This window comes from Hydra viridissima, unplaced genomic scaffold, assembly GCF_058129835.1.
Source record: "Hydra viridissima isolate aposymbiotic clone 2 unplaced genomic scaffold, HvirCarnegie_v1 scaffold_2, whole genome shotgun sequence".
In the NCBI taxonomy this organism is placed as follows: domain Eukaryota; kingdom Metazoa; phylum Cnidaria; class Hydrozoa; order Anthoathecata; family Hydridae; genus Hydra; species Hydra viridissima.
Window position 1 is genome coordinate 8,109,696 of NW_028324301.1, and position 17,377 is coordinate 8,127,072.

The window sequence follows — 17,377 nt, forward strand, 5'->3', positions numbered from 1 at the left end:
AAATCAAAGGCAAAATTTCAATTCAATAAAAAGAATTACTTTTACAGTAAAAAATGCAAAATACATGAAGCCATCATTCAAACGATGTATTAAAAAAATGAGATTTTTTAAAAATGATTTTTTTCGGACGAAATAGTTCTATTTCAGTTTTTGCGTTTTTAATCTCAGGGATGTCTATATATTACTCCTTCCAAAGAATTTCTCCGGAACATCAAGTTGGGGTTATAGCCTTCTCGGGCCATATGTGTGTTATTAAGATTAAGAGAAGGAGATTAAGACTGTTAAGAGGTGGGGTGGAGAGTGGTGTGTTAGGGCTTAAGCCCCTCTTCAGTTGAAGGAAGATTTTCAGATAAAAGTGAACCAGTTTTATATTCAGAGTCTCTCTTTATGAAGAGAGATTCTCTGAATATAAAACTGGTTCACCTTTGGTTTCTCTGCTTGTTTTATTTAATTTCACTTTGAAAAACTTTAAGTTAAATGGAATGTCTTTGTTAGTTCTTCATACATTTTCCTATCGATTCCCACGAGAGTTTTTCCGTTAAAAATTAAAAACTGTATGTTTCTTCCGTTATTGTTATTTGTAAAAGGGTGCCGATAATGAAATGTTTACCCACCATTTACTGGTAACTAATTAATAAATCAAACTGAAGTTCTGAAACCCATATTTTTTCGAATAATTTTGAGTTGAATCAGTGAAGCGTACTTTTGTCTCCTACATATATTTAAATTTTTTTTTTTTTAATTCTCAAAAACAAAGAACTATTTAATAATGAGGAAATCAAAGCTACTAAACTTTTTTTTAAAAAAATTTTTTTTTTCCTATTTAAGTTTTTGAAGAATTTTATTTGTCAAATCAAACGACAGTCACATTTTAAGACTGACAAAAGTTAGTGAAAATTTAGACTTTTGACAAATATCAGCCATATTTCCAGACTCGGTATAAAAAGCTAAAAAGTGATTTGTGCGAAAAACTGAAAGCTTGAATCTTTTAAGCATTTTTCGCGTATCTAGCTTCCTAGAAGTGGTCAGGTATCTACTTAACTCAAAAATAACTCTATCTAACAATGGAAAAAAAAAAAAAAAAAAAAAAAAAAAAACTTGAATCATTTATCTGAAAAACTTGTTTGAATTTAGTTATTTAAGAATTGAAGAAATGAAAGAAAACGTTTAAATAAACTTCAAGGTTTTTTACGGAAGACGATACATTAAGCGATAGAGCCAACAGTTGACTATAGAAGCACATTCGAAAAAGGTAATAATGGTCGGTGTCACATTAAATAAATTTTATTAATCCACCCAACTAGCATAACTTCAAGATATATCTTAGTTAGAAAACAAAAGAATAATTTATCTACATGACCTTCATCCTCATGAAGTTATAAAATACAGAATACAGAATACAAAACCATGTTAAACGTAAGCTGCAGCAGGATATAATGAACTTCTAGAAATGAAAATCATTTACATTATTTTACAAAGACTTTCACTACAATTCGTTACTGTACTCAAAATTGTGATGACAGCATTTCAACTTCAAAATCTGAACTTTAGTCAAGAACTTCAGTTATATGGTCTGCAGGAAGTCCCTTTTCAAACCTCCTCCACATTTTATAATAAAGTTTCTCGAGGTTCTGTGTATATTTTTGTGTATTAAAGAGTGGTGACAGTAAACGACCATCCCAAACTTTTAGCTTGATTTTTTTATAACTGAAACAAAAAAAGAAAATGTACTCGAATCATATATCCATAACAAACCAATAATTCAACTTTTGAAAGTCGTTTTCCCCAAGCTCCCTCATCATAAAGATATAACCTATATACTTACTATTCTGGCTCTGTCCCAAGTTTAACTGCAATATCTTCGTAATGTTTACGATTTTTCGCAACAAGTTCTTCTACCCCCAAGGCATGCAATTGTGATGAAGCTACTCTAGAAGCAAGAGTCTCTAAAGGCAATGTTACCATGGGACAACCAGCCCAAAGAACATCCATACCTGTTGTATGACCATTACACAAAGGCGTATCTAAGCAAACATCACCTAATTGTCCTCGACGCACATGCTCCTCCTTGGGAGCTACATTTGAAAATATAATTCTATCTTCACTAACACCATTGGCTACAGCTTGAGCTTTAACATTTGTTTCACCTACTTGAGGAAATCGTAACAGCCACATGACACTATTTGGAACACGCTTTAATATGTTGCACCAAGACTCAAATGTAGCAGGGTCAATTTTATATAATTGATTAAAGTTACAATAAACAAATGCATCTTCAGGAAGCCCATATGTAGACCTAGCCATCTGTGGCATCTGCTCTGGAACTCGTTCTCCACTATCTTTTGTTCCTGCCACTTCTTCTTTACGTCTTTCTATGCGTTCATCGATATATTGTGAAACAGCAGCGTTAGTAGTAACAGAATGCTCTGCATTCATACTTATTTGTGTTAAAGTAATCTCATTGCGTTTTTCATGTGTTACATCTCGAATCAGATGAGGAAACATCTGTTTATGATCACCAACAAAAAAAGTATGCGGCATATAGCCAAATTTCTCGGAATAATGTTCTGAATATGCCATAGGTGATGTAACACGGTCAGTAATAATATAGTCCATATAAGTTGCTCCACTTGTACCAGGATATCCTAGCCACATAAGCTGTTATAAAGGAAAAAATGAAAATAAACTAAGACAATAAGACAATTCCAGAAAAACAAAATAACTTAAGATATAAAACACTAAGAATTTACCTGAACAGGAGCTGGTCTCAAAGCAAAAATTTCATTGCGAGCACCTTTAGTGTAGCCATTCATGTTAATAAGAATATGAATACCATCACTATTGATGCGATCAGCTGCATCTCCATGACACACGTACTGTGTTAAGTCAATAAAATGTTCACTTTCACTTTCAATTTTTTTACGAAAACTTGTATTGTCATCTGGTGTAAGTGTGTAACAGAAAACCTAAATAAAATATAATAAACATTTTAGAAATTGATTATGAACTAATATAATAGGCAAACTTACAGCATACTTTTTAATTTATCTTTGGAGAGGAAAAGACAATATTTATGAGATCATAAACCAACAAATTTTATTATCCCTCAAGTTTTAGATGAAGAATTTTTTACAGCAATAACAATTTAAAATGAAATATCATTAATCAACTTTACCTCCACATTAGATCGATTATGAAAACCAGGAACACTTTGCATAAGATGAGAAGTAGGATGGTTGCAAAAATCACTACTGACATATGCCACACGAAGTCGCCCATTACTAGTTTTTAAATCTTTTGGATAAGAATATGGCTTCTTATGAAGTAAGGCAACCTAGAAAAAACAAAAACAAAGTGTATCTAAAAAAAAATAAAATAAATTATTTTTCTTGGTAATACAATGTTTCTGAAGTTTACATAGGAATGAAAAACTATTTGGAAAACTGCAAAATGTTCAATTTAACTTCTTTTATTTTTATTTCATTTAAAAAGTTAACATGAAATTTATTTATTTCATTCCAACTAAACGAAATTAAAATAAAATCATATCTTACCTTATCGACACAAAGATTACCATGTCTATTAGCAATGGCTTTCCTTTGAATTGGTGAAAGGGGATAAAGCATAGTATGGTGAGGGTGCACTGAAGGTAACCGATTTTTTCCAAGTTGTTCATCAACTATAGCCAATAATTTCTTCATCCTATTATCATAACCACTCCAATCACAAATAATCTGCAAGCAGTGAGCTAAGTTACAGTATGCATCAGGAAAATCTGGTTTTAATTTTAATGCAGTTTTATAGGACTGTATTGCTTCAGCAATATTTCCAGAATCCTTATAAACAGATGCCAAGTTACTGTGGGCATCAGCAAAAGCAGGGTTGATTTGAATAGCTCTTGAATAACATTGAATTGCTCCTTCAACATCTTGCATTTCTTTTAATGCATTCCCCATATTTGAATAAGCATCTGCAAATGTTGGATGGATTCTAGACAATTAAAATTTAAAAAATTATAGTTTTAATGAAAGTAGCTTTTTTAAAAGTTATGCGCTTCAGGACAAATCATATTAAAAGACAACTTTTAAACCTTGACCTAATTGTATGATTTTTTTAAAACCCTTAAAACAAAGCTAAGATTTAATTTTGAGAAATCTGATTTTTAACTTCAAAATCCCAGAAGCATTTTTTTTTCTTTCTCCCTCTTTTTTTTTTTCTTTTCTCATTTTTACTATTTAGTTAAATCTACGAAAATAACACTTCATTATCAATCCTTTTCCTTTTTTAAACGAAAAAATATCTGACAAGAGTTTGATCATTTTTCCATTTTATTTACATTTTAAGTAACAAGTTAACATAAAATATAACATTTGATATATAGTATGTATTATTTCGCTTAAAAGAATATTCACCAAAATCATTTTTAGCAATAAATTAACACTGTATTACCATGAAATTCCTTTTTTTAAAACTATCAATAACATGAATTTGATGTAAATTGATTATTTATTTAGTATTCAGTGTAACTAAAGTATTGTTGTCTTAGAGTAACATAAAATAAGTTAAAAATGGCTCAAAGTTATCTAAAAAGCACTAAAGTGATGTTGATTTTCAGCCTAAAATATTTGTTACTTTTGTACTAAAAACATTTATAATACTCAAATATAGATAAATTAAATGTGTAATAATTCTCAGAATAAGTCAGGGTTCTATTTCTTTTGCAAACCTTAAATTATTTAAGAAATCCAATACAAATTGTTTAGATATAAAAACTACATTTTTTTTTTCTTCTTCCACACAAAAATCCTCACTTCCAAAAACTTTTTTAAAGTCTGTTTTATCTACTTTTTTTTTTTTTTTTTTTTTTACTACAGTTAACAACTATCTTAGTTAAGATCATCTAATTAAGGCCACAAGTTTGATCTCTCCTTTAATGGATGTATAAATAACCCAAGAGTTGTTAGGTAATTATCTTACATAGTTTAGATTTGCCCTAATACAGTAGAAGTTACTCAAAATTAAAACAAATATTTTTTCTTAAAAAAAAAAAAAAAAAAAATCTCAGAATAAATTTGTATGAGTTAAATATATATATATATATATATAAATTCTTTGACTTTATAATAGGGAGCAGAGAGAGAATTATATATCAGAAAACTGTTAAATCAAATGATTAAGCATAAATACAAAAAAAGTGTAAATATTTACTGGCCATTTCAACAACTTATTCAATGCATTATATGAAAAGCAGATAGCATTTTTCTAATGAGATGTGCACTTCAATTTAATAAAGTGATACCTCACAGCCTCCTTGTAATAGACTATTGCTTCTTGAAGACGACCTTGCTCTTGAAGTACACAAGCTAAATTGGAGTAGGCCACAGCAAAGTCAGGATATGCCTGAAGAGAGAGGAGGAGTAGTGAACTTATTTTATGAAATTAGAAATTAAATACCTTATGGCCTCCTTGTAATGTATCAATGCCTCATGCAGTTTCCCTTGCTGTTGCAAAATACTTGCTAAATTCGAGTGTGCCGCAGCAAATTCGGGAAAGACCTATAAATGATTGTCATTTAAGCTAATATTACATTACAAATGGTTTCTAATGTCTAAACCTGGGATTTGTTTAGACTGGGAACTATTAATCTGCAAAACAAATTTATTTTGGGAAATATGAATAAATTAGTAATACCTCAATAAAGCTGAACTTATATTTTGATTTAAATACAGCAAAAAAAAAAAAATTTACCTTTGTGAAAACAATAAGCATAACAGAAGGAATACCTCAAGAGCTTTGCAGTACAATCGAATAGAATCTTCAATTAACCCTTGTTCACGCTTGATGTTAGCTAGATTATTCAAAGAATCGGCATGTGTTGGACAAAGTTGTAATGCTGTGTCATAGCAATCTTCTGCATCTTCAACTTTTCCTTGCTCTTTCAATGCATTTGCCAAATTACAATAAGCATCAGGAAAATTTGGTTGTAAATCTATAGCTCTTTTGTAAGTATCAACTGCCAAATCTATTAATCTAATCAATAAAAAACTAATCAAATAAACAAAAACTAATCCAATTATAAAAATCTCTTAATTTGTTTAATAATTAATAATTAATAATTAATAACTAATAATAATAATAATAATAATAATAATAATAATAATAATAATAATAATAATAACAATAATAATAATAATAATAATAATAATAATAATAATAACAATAATAATAATAATAATAATAATAATAATAATAATAATAATAATAATAATAATAATAATAATAATAATAATAATAATAATAATAATAATAATAATAATATTAGTAGTAGCAGCAGTAGTAGTAGTAGTAGTAGTAAAAGTAGTAGTAGTAAAAGTAGTAGCAGTGGTAATAATGAGAAGTAAAGAAAAAGGGTGGCACAAAAATATTACCCTTGCTCATAGTACACACAAGCCAGGTTTCCATGTACAATAGCATGATTTGGGTTAATTGTTAAAGCTCTTAAGTATGCAGTGACTGCACGATCAAATATACGAGCTTCTTTTAAAACATTTCCCAAATTTATATATGCATCAAGAAAGTTGGGATCAATTTGCACAGCCTAAAACATAAATAAAATCTTTGAAAATGTTTTTGAAAAACAAAAAAATTATATTTCACATCAAAGCATTTTGTTACCTCAAAATAATAGGTCTAATTAAAAACAAAAATGTAGACCAATATATAGTTTTTCCACATATTGGTCTAACAATTGACTTTATATACTGTAGCTCTTTTAAATATACATACTAGGTTAGGAAGATCTATTAGAAAAGAGATGTAAAAGTAAGTTTAGCTTGTTTTTAAAAGAGTTAAAAACATGAAAGTTATTTTTCAACACTTGAAAGTTATTTTTCTAATATTTTTCAAATTTGCCTCATTACATTTGTTCTTTAACAACAGCAACTAATTACATCCATGTTTTTGTGGGAGATGATGTTTTTGGTCTTAAATGCCACATGATAAAACCTTATTCATTTTAAAACCTTGGTATAGAAAAATCAATATTCAATTAATAATTAGGGACATAAAAATGCCTTTAGAATGGCTGTAAGTAGATTGACAGTTTTAGTGTCCTGTTATTAGGTCAGTGCAAAAAGTTAAACACATTACTAAAGCAGTTGTTGCTTTACATAACTTTGAATATAAAATTCAGTAAATTAAAAATTTTTTTTTTACTTTTAAACTTTCATGGAAAAGGAAACAAAATAAAATACAAAGAGCAAGACTCTCAGGAATGAAGAGTACAGGTTTCCTACACAATGGTTGATGTGATGAATGCATGAAAATACTGATTAATGAGGATACATTTTTATAAACCCTCCAACTATAAATTAGAAAAATCTAGAATGCAGATATTTATCAAATACACCAAACAGAAAAGCAAAAACAATAATAGAATACTATATCATGTTATACTTGTCACACTCAAAACTAAAAAAATTCAGTGCCCAATATCATTAAGTACAAAATAGTAAGATAAATCCTTGCCTAATTACTAATAAAACACACAGACATACTTTTTCAAAATGATGGATAGCAAGCCATATTTCACTTTGAGCATTAAACACACATCCTAGATTACTCCATGCAACAGCAAAATTTGGTTGTGTTTCAATTGCTTTTAAGTAGCATGCCTATAAATTATTAAAAAGTGATAGAGAATAAATTTATAAACAAATTTGATAACCAAATAGTAAAGATAATAAGAAAGGTTTTTATCTAGTTAAAAAATATAGATAAATTTTTTAAAAAGCTGTTTAAATATTCAAGCTAAAACTGTATTTCAATAAGTTAAATAAAAAAAACTCCTTTGTTAAGTATTTAAAAAAATAGATAACCTTAGCTTCTTCAAGACGCCCTAATGCTTTTAATAAATTTCCCAAATCACTTCTTACACAGTAAAGATCCTATAATAATAACATATATTGAACAACATTTTTATTTAGCATGCAATGACATGTAGTTCTTAAAACCCAAACAATGTAACTTACCGGGTTATAGTTTAAAGCTGTGGCATAAGCTTGAACAGCTCCTTCTAAATCACCAGCTGCCACAAGAGCAGCTGCTAAATTTATGTATCCATCAATAAAATCAGGCTTTAACTTCACTGCATGTCTGTAGTTTGCAAGAGCATCTTTAAGTTGACCTTTTTCTTTTAGAACATTACCAAGATTTGAGTATGCTTCAGCTAACATAGGGTTCTGTTTAATAGCTAGTGAACTAAACTGTGCAGATCTAAATAAATAATCCAATACAAATTTTATGAAGTTATTTAACTTAAAATATCCCTAACATCAACTATTGCATGTTATATCTTTTAGAGAACAATATTACAAATCAACCTTTTACTACTGTAACTCACTCCTTAAATGTTGGGGTAAGCATAACATAAGAATATCTTAACCATAAGTTCCAAATTACTAATGCTATTTTATGCTACAATTCAAAATTAGTTTTAACATTAATAAGAGATCAATAGTAAAAAATGTTGTTTTATACAAAGTGCAAGAAATTCACTTTTATTTGATAACATGTGTCCACTGAAAAACAAGACTAAATAAAATGCAAATGTGTTAAATATTGCATTAAAGATATCTTTCTTCGTATGTAAAGTATGCAGGTAGATGACAAAAAATTCAAAAATACCTTTTATTTTAGTGATAAAATATTGCCTGAAAAACAACATGTGTGAAAATGCATATGAATTTTATGAAGAAAATTTCCTTTCATGGAAAATCACAACTGCAATTTTCAACAACACTTTTTAGCTGAAAAAGTATCAAAAAGCACTATTTACTGTATAATCAATTGTTATGAAGCTGGATTAAGCACATTCTCAGACTATCAAAAATGATTTGAGCCACAGAGAGGTGTTGCTCAGCCAAAATGTGAATGTTGTTATAGAAATTTATTAAACCAGAATTTGTTTCAGACAAAAAAAAACAAAAACTATATATCTCATCACTCCACCATTGATGGAAATGATGGATTGTACTCCACTGACCTTATAAATGATCTTCCAGCATTAAAATTTAAAGGAAAGTTTCAAAAAGATTAAAAACAAAATTTCAGTATGGCTTGCCATTAGTTAAAAAGGCATGAGTAGAGCCTTTATCAAGTTATCTGACTAATCAATCAATAGAACCATGCACATAAAACACTATAAAGTCACAGTTGTTGCCTTTTATTTGCCAATTTTATTCAGATAACTGTTACACATTTTCACCTGACCTAGTACAATTTCATTTTGCAAAAGACACCTTATTTTATTTCAATGCTGAAAACATCAACTTTGTATTTAAGGAAAACAATTCAGCAAGCTGACCAGAAACATATCCAATCAAAGAATTCTTAGCTTATTTAAAGGGTACAGTCTAAAATTGAAAGCCAAAAATATCAAGATGTTAATCAGTAGAAAAAAAGTATTGTTTGAAAAAATCCCATAAAAGGTTGTTAACTTCACTAGTTCAACAAAAAGAATGGATAGTGTTCATCATAAGGATTGGCCAGAAATGAGAGAGAAAAAAAGTATTCTAATGAAAAACTAAATATTTCAGTTACTTTTTTAGGATTTGCACAGGTCTCATTTTTCAGTGGACAACTATCATACGTGCATTTTAACATACTAAAAACATACAGTAAATCTAGAGTAAATTAGGTTAGGATTGGTGGAAAATTGTGCCTTCAGTACTGCTCGTCAGTTTCTCACCTTGTTCTTCTTCAATTACAATAGTTTGTTTTCTTTCAATCAACAAATAATATTTTTGCACCATGTGCTATAAGTAGGCTAATTGTGGCTGTAAAAACTTTTTTAACAGTTTTTGTTACATATGTGGTGGAATTGTAATTAGAAGACATGGTGGTACATTAAATAAAATCTGCAACTAAATAAAAGTATTTGTCCCATTTTAAAATACAACCAAGGACATATTGAGAGAGAACTTTAAGTTATATAAAAAAAAAGTTTCCAGATAGGATTTTTACACATAAATACACAAGATTCAGCTGGATTTGCTTAAAAGGTTTTTATTGAAAACTTAATCATACAAAAATTTAGACAAAAAAATTTTAAATAGAGATTATTTCTAATTCTTTCACATTTTATCACAGCACATCAGTATTTTGATGGATAGTCTCTAGATTTAAGTAGCGCTTAACAATATGCTAGTATAAATCTTTTTCTTAATGAAACTTTGATTTTTTATGGAACTGTTTATAAACTTTTGCATAATTTTGTTTTCAATAAAACTGAAATTCTTCTTTTCTGCTACAAGATATCTTTTTAATTAATCATATTATGTAGCCACATTAGAGGAACAATTATCAAAAATTTCATTGATTTTCAGTAAAAAGACAAAAAGTTATGACAAAAAAATTCAACTGTTTATAAACTTTGGCATGCTACTGTATGTTGAAATGCTATTATTGAAATAATTATATTTATCAAAAAGAGATTTGTTTTCAAACAACATGTCACTTGGTGAATTAAAATAAACACTTACTGATCAAGTCTTCTACACTGGAAGTGTATAGATGATAACAACAACAAACAACCAGTACTATCTGTTTCTCGTCGCCACCATTGCATGCATAGTTTTTCTGCTCTGTCATAATTACCACCCTGATATTCTCTGTGAGCAGCTTCAGCAAGGGCTAATGTAGAAACTTGCACTAAACAAGTTAGTTAAAACATTTTAAAAGTTTTAAAGAGATGATGTAACACTCCTTATTGTATCATATTCATAACGTTATCAGCTCCTGTGCTCCTTATATCAGAAAAAAAAAAATTTAACCCAGTTCTTAATTCACAGATACTTTAGCTAACTACTTTTTCCAAACCATAATAAAAAAATTAAATAACAAAAAACCTTTGTTTATTGTAGCAGTCCTTAAAACAGTAAAATTTTACTCAATTTTAATTGTCACAAATATCTTAATATAGACAGGTTTAAATGAACACTAGATTTATGATGCTACCATTACATAAGTAATTTTGTTTGTTTAATAAACTAAAAAAAGGCCATTATTTATGCTTAATCAATAAGGAACAATACATCATGAAGTTTTATATTTATTTATATTTTTTATCAAAAATTAAAAATGAAAAAACTTTATACAGAACATTATGATCAAAGTTTGATAAAATTAGTATTTTTTTCAAGAATATAGTTTATTTAAAAATAAATTTTAAATTCAGGTTTAAACTTTAAAAACTTTTGCCACTCTACTATAAAATGGGAATATTTTCTAAATAGCATACAATGAAGAATTGCAATAAATTTTCAGACTGATCCTTAAAACTAGTGAAGCCACTAAATCATAACTTTAAAAATAGTTGTTTAATCAACAGGTCTAATTTTGATGCAGCACTAGGTTCTATTACATAAATAATTAGAGATTAGGTTCAATATGTCTGAAAATTATTGCTGCAATTTACATTACAGGCAAATATTCAATAAGCAAATAAACAAATATAATTGCAGTGTTTATTTACTTGTTGATAATTGACTTTGTAAGAGTTGTTTCTAGTGAATTTGTCATAATGTCAATTGATAAAGATTTGATTACAGTTTCTAGTTGTATGTAGGTATTCAGTACTATCATTCAGGTGACACTACCCCTGCCCTTCATTCTCATCTTAGTAAAAAAAGATGAATGACTCTTTCTAATAGCAGATGAATGATTGTTTCTAACAGCAGTAGTTGATTGGCCATAAACTTTCTTATATAGTTTTAAAAAGGGTGCAGTAATTGAGTAAAATACGATAAGATTCTATAAAAGTTTAAACATGACAGGACACAAAACAAAACACGTGATTTTTCGGAGCCCATATAAAATGTAGTCTTACCAGTATTTTCTGTACTTGGTGACCCCATAACCATCTTCTGTGTATAAAATGTCTAACAGAAATTAATAACTCAGAACCCTCATAATTTTTATTACGTAAGGTAACGCATGAAAAGAAAATAGACAAGTTTTCTGTAGCCAGTACCTAATTCTTTATTTCGATTCAATACATTTCGGTTTGAATACTTTAACATTGATCTTTACACCAAAGTTAGGAGAATCTAAATTTTAATCTACCACTTTTACCATGCTTTTCAACTAACAGAGTATTGTTTTCATTAAATATTTCCTTATTTTTTTAAAATTACTTAGTTTTATGTTTCAGTGTTAAAATACGCTGCTTCTTTAAGTTATATTTTTAATGATTCATAAAAAATACTTGATTAATATATATTTTTTAAATTGTTAAAAGTGGGAAAGTTTAAACAAAGAATTATGACGTAAGGCCTACTTGGCAAATCGATAAAAGTACGTCTTGCCTTTATGTACGTGCATGGTAGGAAGAATTTAATTGTAATCAGTTTTATTTTAAGTTTAGATTACTTATTGGAACATGCATAAGATTTAATACATAGACTTCATTAGTAGAAAATTGAAGCTAATAGCATTAGTTAAATACTTTTTTATAAAAACAGCATTTTTTTATGTTTTTGTTTAGATTTTAAAATAACTTTTAAAATTCACTCAAGTAACAATAAAATAAACTTTGGTCATCGTGCTATTGGTGACCATAATGGTAGACTTTTTAGGCAAGTGTTATCGGCACCACTAAAGTACACTTATATAAACGAGCTGTGTAATCTTTTAAAACCTTTTTTTATTTGTTATAACGCTTCAACCTAATCTAATTAATTTTGTGTTGTTCCCAAAATTGTTTTTTGTAATATATCAAGAGGCGTCAGCACAAAATTGAATCTGTCTCAAAACTCTTTTTAGTAACACCTTGAACTCGTTGACATTTAAATGCTATATATATATATATATATATATATATATATATATATATATATATATATATATATATATATATATATATATAAACACACACATTCTGTGTGTGTTATATCTACATTATTAAGGAAGCACAATTTTGTTAGTTACATAACACCTAATAAAATATAATACCACAATGAAGTTTTAATGTAAACACCATGCCGTCTGCCATTACTGAACCAACAATAATAGATGTCTGGAATTACAATATGGATGATGAGTTTCACAAAATACGTGAAGTTATGATCAATTACCCTTATGTTGCTATGGTATGAATCAAATTATGGTTCAAAACACCTAATAAAATAAGGATGTTAAAAACCATTTTGTTATTACATATTAAGTTATGAAATAAGTACATAGATCAAGTTATAAGATTAATAAATGCAGAACAAACATTAAAATCTTCAAAGTTTGAAGATTTTAATAAATACAGAACAAATATTCAATCTTAAAAGTTTGAAGATTTTTATTATTAGAGGCTGGAATCACTTTGCTTATTTTAGGATACAGAGTTTCCAGGAGTGGTTGCTCGTCCTATTGGTGATTTTAAGAGCTCTTCCGATTATCAGTATCAACTTTTAAGATGTAATGTTGACCTTCTCAAAATTATTCAAATTGGTTTCACATTTTACAATGACAAAGGAGAACAGCCAAATTCAGGCTCTACATGGCAGTTTAATTTTCGTTTTAATTTAGGGTATGTTGATTTTATACAATTGGAAAGCTGTAAATCAATTACCTATTTTTTTTCAGACTTAATTATTAATGTGGTGTGACAAAGAATGATAAAATAATATAAAATAAATCAAGAGTTTTAGTGAATAAGGCAAGATAACTTTTGAGCATCAGTATTAAATAGAATTCTGATAAGTTAGCAAATAAAGTAAATTAGAACTTTATTTTCTTCATTTGCTGTAAATGATTTGTAACATTTAAAAGAAATATTAAGAAATTATTTTCTTGATTTATTTTTCCAATCTACCTACTTTCACGTATTTTTTTTAATACTAAATCAGTAATAATTTACATAATATGTATTCAAAATTATGTTAAAATTTGGGAACTGTCAAACTCGTGATATCACTGAAAAAAATTCAAACCATGATAACTCTTTAAGGGTAGAAGTTGTGGTGACTTTGGCGATGTAAAGTGAAAAAAGTAAATGTAGATGATAAATCTGTTTTCTAGGCACAGGTATTTGACCCAAAAAATGCAAGCTGAAGGTTACCTTTCAAAACTTGCAGTTAACTATTTTTAACAATCAATTTTTTTAGTTCATAAAATATTTGCTTATTCTTGATAAAATTAGGCGCTAAATTAATAAGTAACACTTTAATGAAAGAATAATTATGCTATTCTTTTCATTCTATATTGTAATTATAAAAGATGATTTGGCTTAATATCTACAAAATAACATTTGTACAGATATGACTACAAACTTATCACTTATTTTTCCAAATAATTATTCAAGTGACAAATCTGTATTTGTTTAATGATAACCTGTTAATTCACAAATTATATAAATAGATAATAAAAAATAGAAATTCTGATTTATGACTATTTTTTTCTAATTTGTACCATGATTATAACAAAATCATTCTGAATTGTCAGTTCATTTCCAGGTCCCAGTTTAATTTTTGAATTGGGTAGAAAAAATTTCAGTAATTAAATGAATTTTAAAAAAAAAGTTCCAAAATTAAAAATATTGGAACTTTCTATCAAACAGTGGAATAGCAATTTAGCTATGGCTGATCTTGATATCGAAGTTGTAAATTGTTAAATTTGTAATTTTTCTTTGAAAAGTTTTGTGCTCTAAATTTTAGTTCTGGTTTTGTACAATCCATATAAAGCAAAATTTATGTCTGTCCATGTAGTGAAGATATGTACGCTCAAGATTCTATTGATCTGCTTGTTGGATCAGGTATTCAATTCAAAGGCCATGAAGAAGATGGCTGCGATGTCAACCACTTTGCTGAACTCATGTACACTTCAGGCATAGTTTTATCTGACCAAGTCTTTTGGCTTTCTTTTCATAGGTAAATATAAGTTTATGAAACTTTTTGTTGAAAATATGTATGAAAATGTTTTCTTGAAAAAAAATTGGTTTCAGAATTCTTGAAATAATTTAAGTTCACAAAAAAATTTTTGTATTTTCTAATTTTAAAAATGTCATTGATAAGTTATTTGTTCCTCCAAAATAATTTGCTTTCACCTCTAACAGTGGTTATGACTTTGGCTATCTGCTCAAGTTACTCACAAATGAAGCACTTCCAGCTGAAGAAGCTGACTTCTTTGAGTTGTTAAGAATGTTCTTTCCAAAGATATATGATGTTAAGTATTTAATGAAAAGTTGCAAGAGTTTAAAAGGAGGCCTACAAGAAGTCTCTGAAATTTTAGAGGTACATATCCTAACTACATTTATTATTAAGTTTGTTTATTCAAATCATCTAGAATTAATCTTATGTGAAAATTACCATTAAAAAAAGTAAATAACTTCTTTAAATCTCAGAAGTTAGAGCTAAATCTTTTTGTTAGCTGGAAAGAATTGGCCCTCAACATCAAGCTGGTAGCGATAGTTTACTCACTGGTGCTGCCTTTTTCAAAATGAGAGAGGTATAGTTTTTATCTTCAAATCATAAAAGGAAATTAGATTAATTAAATTATATATCTAAATAGTAAATTAATTATCTAAATAGATTAATTATATATCTAAATAGTAAATGTAACTATTTTATATATATATATATAAGTTACAATTACTATTTAGATGTTTTTTGAAGACAATATAGATGATGACAAATATTGTGGTCATTTATTTGGACTTGGAGCCTCTTATGCAAATGGAAGTTCTGCTTTAGCATATAAAGCCGGTACAGGAGGACTGGATTCAGCAGCTTGATGATAAAGTAAAGAGAAATCGATGTATTTTTTCAGTAATTTGATTTTACCATAAAGCAATTGGTTCAAGATTTTTTTTTTTACCTAGTTTAATTTAAATATTTAAGAGCTCATTAACAGACACTTAGGAGTAGATTCAATCGCTTTAGTTTTTAGTCACCAATAACACCATTGAGAACTGCTTGCGAGCTATAGGTAAATTCTCCTATTTCAATATCTAACCATATATAGTCTATTTTTAATTAGTATAATTGAGTATAATTTATATTGGTAACTCCAAGCCTATGTGACTTGAGTCACATAAAATGAAAGATGCTTTGATTTAATCTGAAAAGCTACCAACTGACTTGATTTATTACAGAAAAATTTATCTACCTTTTTTCTCCAAAATTTTATAGTATTGAACGTTTTTTTGTAAAATTAAAGCAGCGGAACATTTTAGTTTTTTTGGGAGGATATTCTTATAAATACTAAAATAGCGATAACTTTTTCGGACGTCGCTTAATGTTTTTAAAACTGAAAATCATGTCCATAAAAAAACAGAAGAAGCAGTAGAAAAACTTTTTGAGGAACGTTATGTAATTTATATTGGGAATTTTAAGCCTATGGACTTGAGTCACATAGGCTTGAAATCTGGATGACCCTTCTTTCGATTGAAAGCAACTATTTCCCATAGTTTGATGAAAATCTATATAGACTAGTAGTAATATTTCCACACTCAAATCCAAATTTGGAATTTTCAAAAAATTATTTTAGGAGGCTAAACAGTAACGTTCTGTTGATTTTTCAAAAAATGATACTTTTTGTGACAGATCACTCCCTCTTGTTGTTAAAATAGCGCTTGATCCTTAAACTTCAAATGCTGCAAACTTTGTCTTGATCATATCAGCAGCAATTTTAGCTGCACGGGGATTTTTGCCAATAACTGACTGAAGACCTTCCATTGCCTTTTGACCTCTTTATGGGTTTGGATATGCTTTTCCTGCTGCCAACAGTGCTGACACTTAAATAGCGATTGCAATCCCGGGATCCCGAGCTTTTTTATGATCCCGAAATCCCGGGATTGTCTAACATCAATCCCGGGATTTCCTATAAGATCGAACAAAACAAAGCGTAATGAAAGAATCTATAAAAATAGCAACGATTTTGCGTATCAATAAAATAATTTTTATTTAGTATAAAATTGTAAAAAGTATTGTATTTTCCGTTGTACAATAAAATACGATATCGAAAAGGATTGATTTAGAGAAAAACAAAAGAGAAAATCTTCACACTATGTCATGTTGGTTAGCATATACACTATTTAAAAATTGAATACAATCTGATTTAATTAATAGATTTGTAAGCAATGTATAATACCCAGACTAATTGTATCATTATACAATTAAAAGTAACTCAGCTGTTTGGAAATATTTTCTATGTGATGAAAATATCTAAACAGCGATGTGTAAATTGCCAAACTGCAAGAAGATTTTAAAAATTGGTGGTGGCTCAACAAAAGGACTTCATACACACATGTTGTCGGTGCATAATGTGAAGGTCGAAATTCCAACCCAACCTCATATTACCAAAGAATGCACACCAAATAAACCACCAA

At 28.3% G+C, this 17,377-nt stretch overlaps 2 protein-coding genes across 5 annotated transcripts; one reads left to right on the forward strand and one right to left on the reverse strand.

Moving 5' to 3' along the window:
* Positions 1 to 1,346: 1,346 nt before the first annotated feature.
* On the reverse strand, positions 1,347 to 12,081 carry LOC145187675 (UDP-N-acetylglucosamine--peptide N-acetylglucosaminyltransferase 110 kDa subunit-like). 3 transcript variants are annotated; one of them, XM_090080713.1, is made up of 13 exons: positions 11,888 to 12,081; positions 10,542 to 10,710; positions 8,031 to 8,274; positions 7,878 to 7,946; positions 7,557 to 7,673; positions 6,429 to 6,598; positions 5,784 to 6,030; positions 5,300 to 5,400; positions 3,555 to 3,990; positions 3,176 to 3,334; positions 2,751 to 2,966; positions 1,826 to 2,658; positions 1,347 to 1,707 (listed from the first exon to the last, which is right to left on the reverse strand). In XM_090080713.1, exons 1-13 carry the CDS (start codon positions 11,919 to 11,921, stop codon positions 1,548 to 1,550), a joined length of 2,955 nt encoding a protein of 984 aa, XP_089936839.1. In that variant the 5' UTR covers positions 11,922 to 12,081; the 3' UTR covers positions 1,347 to 1,547. The 3 variants fall into 3 exon arrangements, with proteins under 3 accessions (XP_089936839.1, XP_089936838.1, XP_089936840.1); XM_090080712.1 differs by lacking the exon at positions 5,300 to 5,400 and adding an exon at positions 5,455 to 5,555; XM_090080714.1 differs by having other exon boundaries at positions 5,300 to 5,555; positions 11,888 to 12,061.
* An 858-nt stretch (positions 12,082 to 12,939) lies between these two features.
* Positions 12,940 to 15,849, forward strand: LOC145195514 (CCR4-NOT transcription complex subunit 7-like). Of its 2 annotated transcripts, none has more exons than XM_080073465.2 (6): positions 12,940 to 13,148; positions 13,386 to 13,579; positions 14,757 to 14,918; positions 15,104 to 15,281; positions 15,418 to 15,495; positions 15,650 to 15,849. In XM_080073465.2, the coding sequence occupies exons 1-6, from the start codon at positions 13,038 to 13,040 to the stop codon at positions 15,779 to 15,781; spliced, it is 855 nt and encodes a 284-aa protein (XP_079929591.2). In that variant the 5' UTR covers positions 12,940 to 13,037; the 3' UTR covers positions 15,782 to 15,849. The 2 variants fall into 2 exon arrangements, with proteins under 2 accessions (XP_079929591.2, XP_089936073.1); XM_090079947.1 differs by having other exon boundaries at positions 12,982 to 13,148; positions 14,706 to 14,918.
* The last annotated feature ends 1,528 nt before the right edge of the window (positions 15,850 to 17,377 follow it).

Coding starts and splice junctions, on each gene's coding strand:
- LOC145187675 (XM_090080713.1), bottom strand. CDS start 11,921: ATGGTTATGGGGTCACCAAGTACAGAAAATACTG. Junction 7,947..8,030: donor CAGCTTTAAACTATAACCCG/GTAAGTTACATT, acceptor TTATTATTATAG/GATCTTTACTGTGTAAGAAG. Junction 1,708..1,825: donor CTTGGGACAGAGCCAGAATA/GTAAGTATATAG, acceptor TTTTTGTTTCAG/TTATAAAAAAATCAAGCTAA.
- LOC145195514 (XM_080073465.2), top strand. CDS start 13,038: ATGCCGTCTGCCATTACTGAACCAACAATAATAGATGTCTGGAATTAC. Junction 13,149..13,385: donor ATTACCCTTATGTTGCTATG/GTATGAATCAAA, acceptor TGCTTATTTTAG/GATACAGAGTTTCCAGGAGT. Junction 14,919..15,103: donor TTTTGGCTTTCTTTTCATAG/GTAAATATAAGT, acceptor CACCTCTAACAG/TGGTTATGACTTTGGCTATC.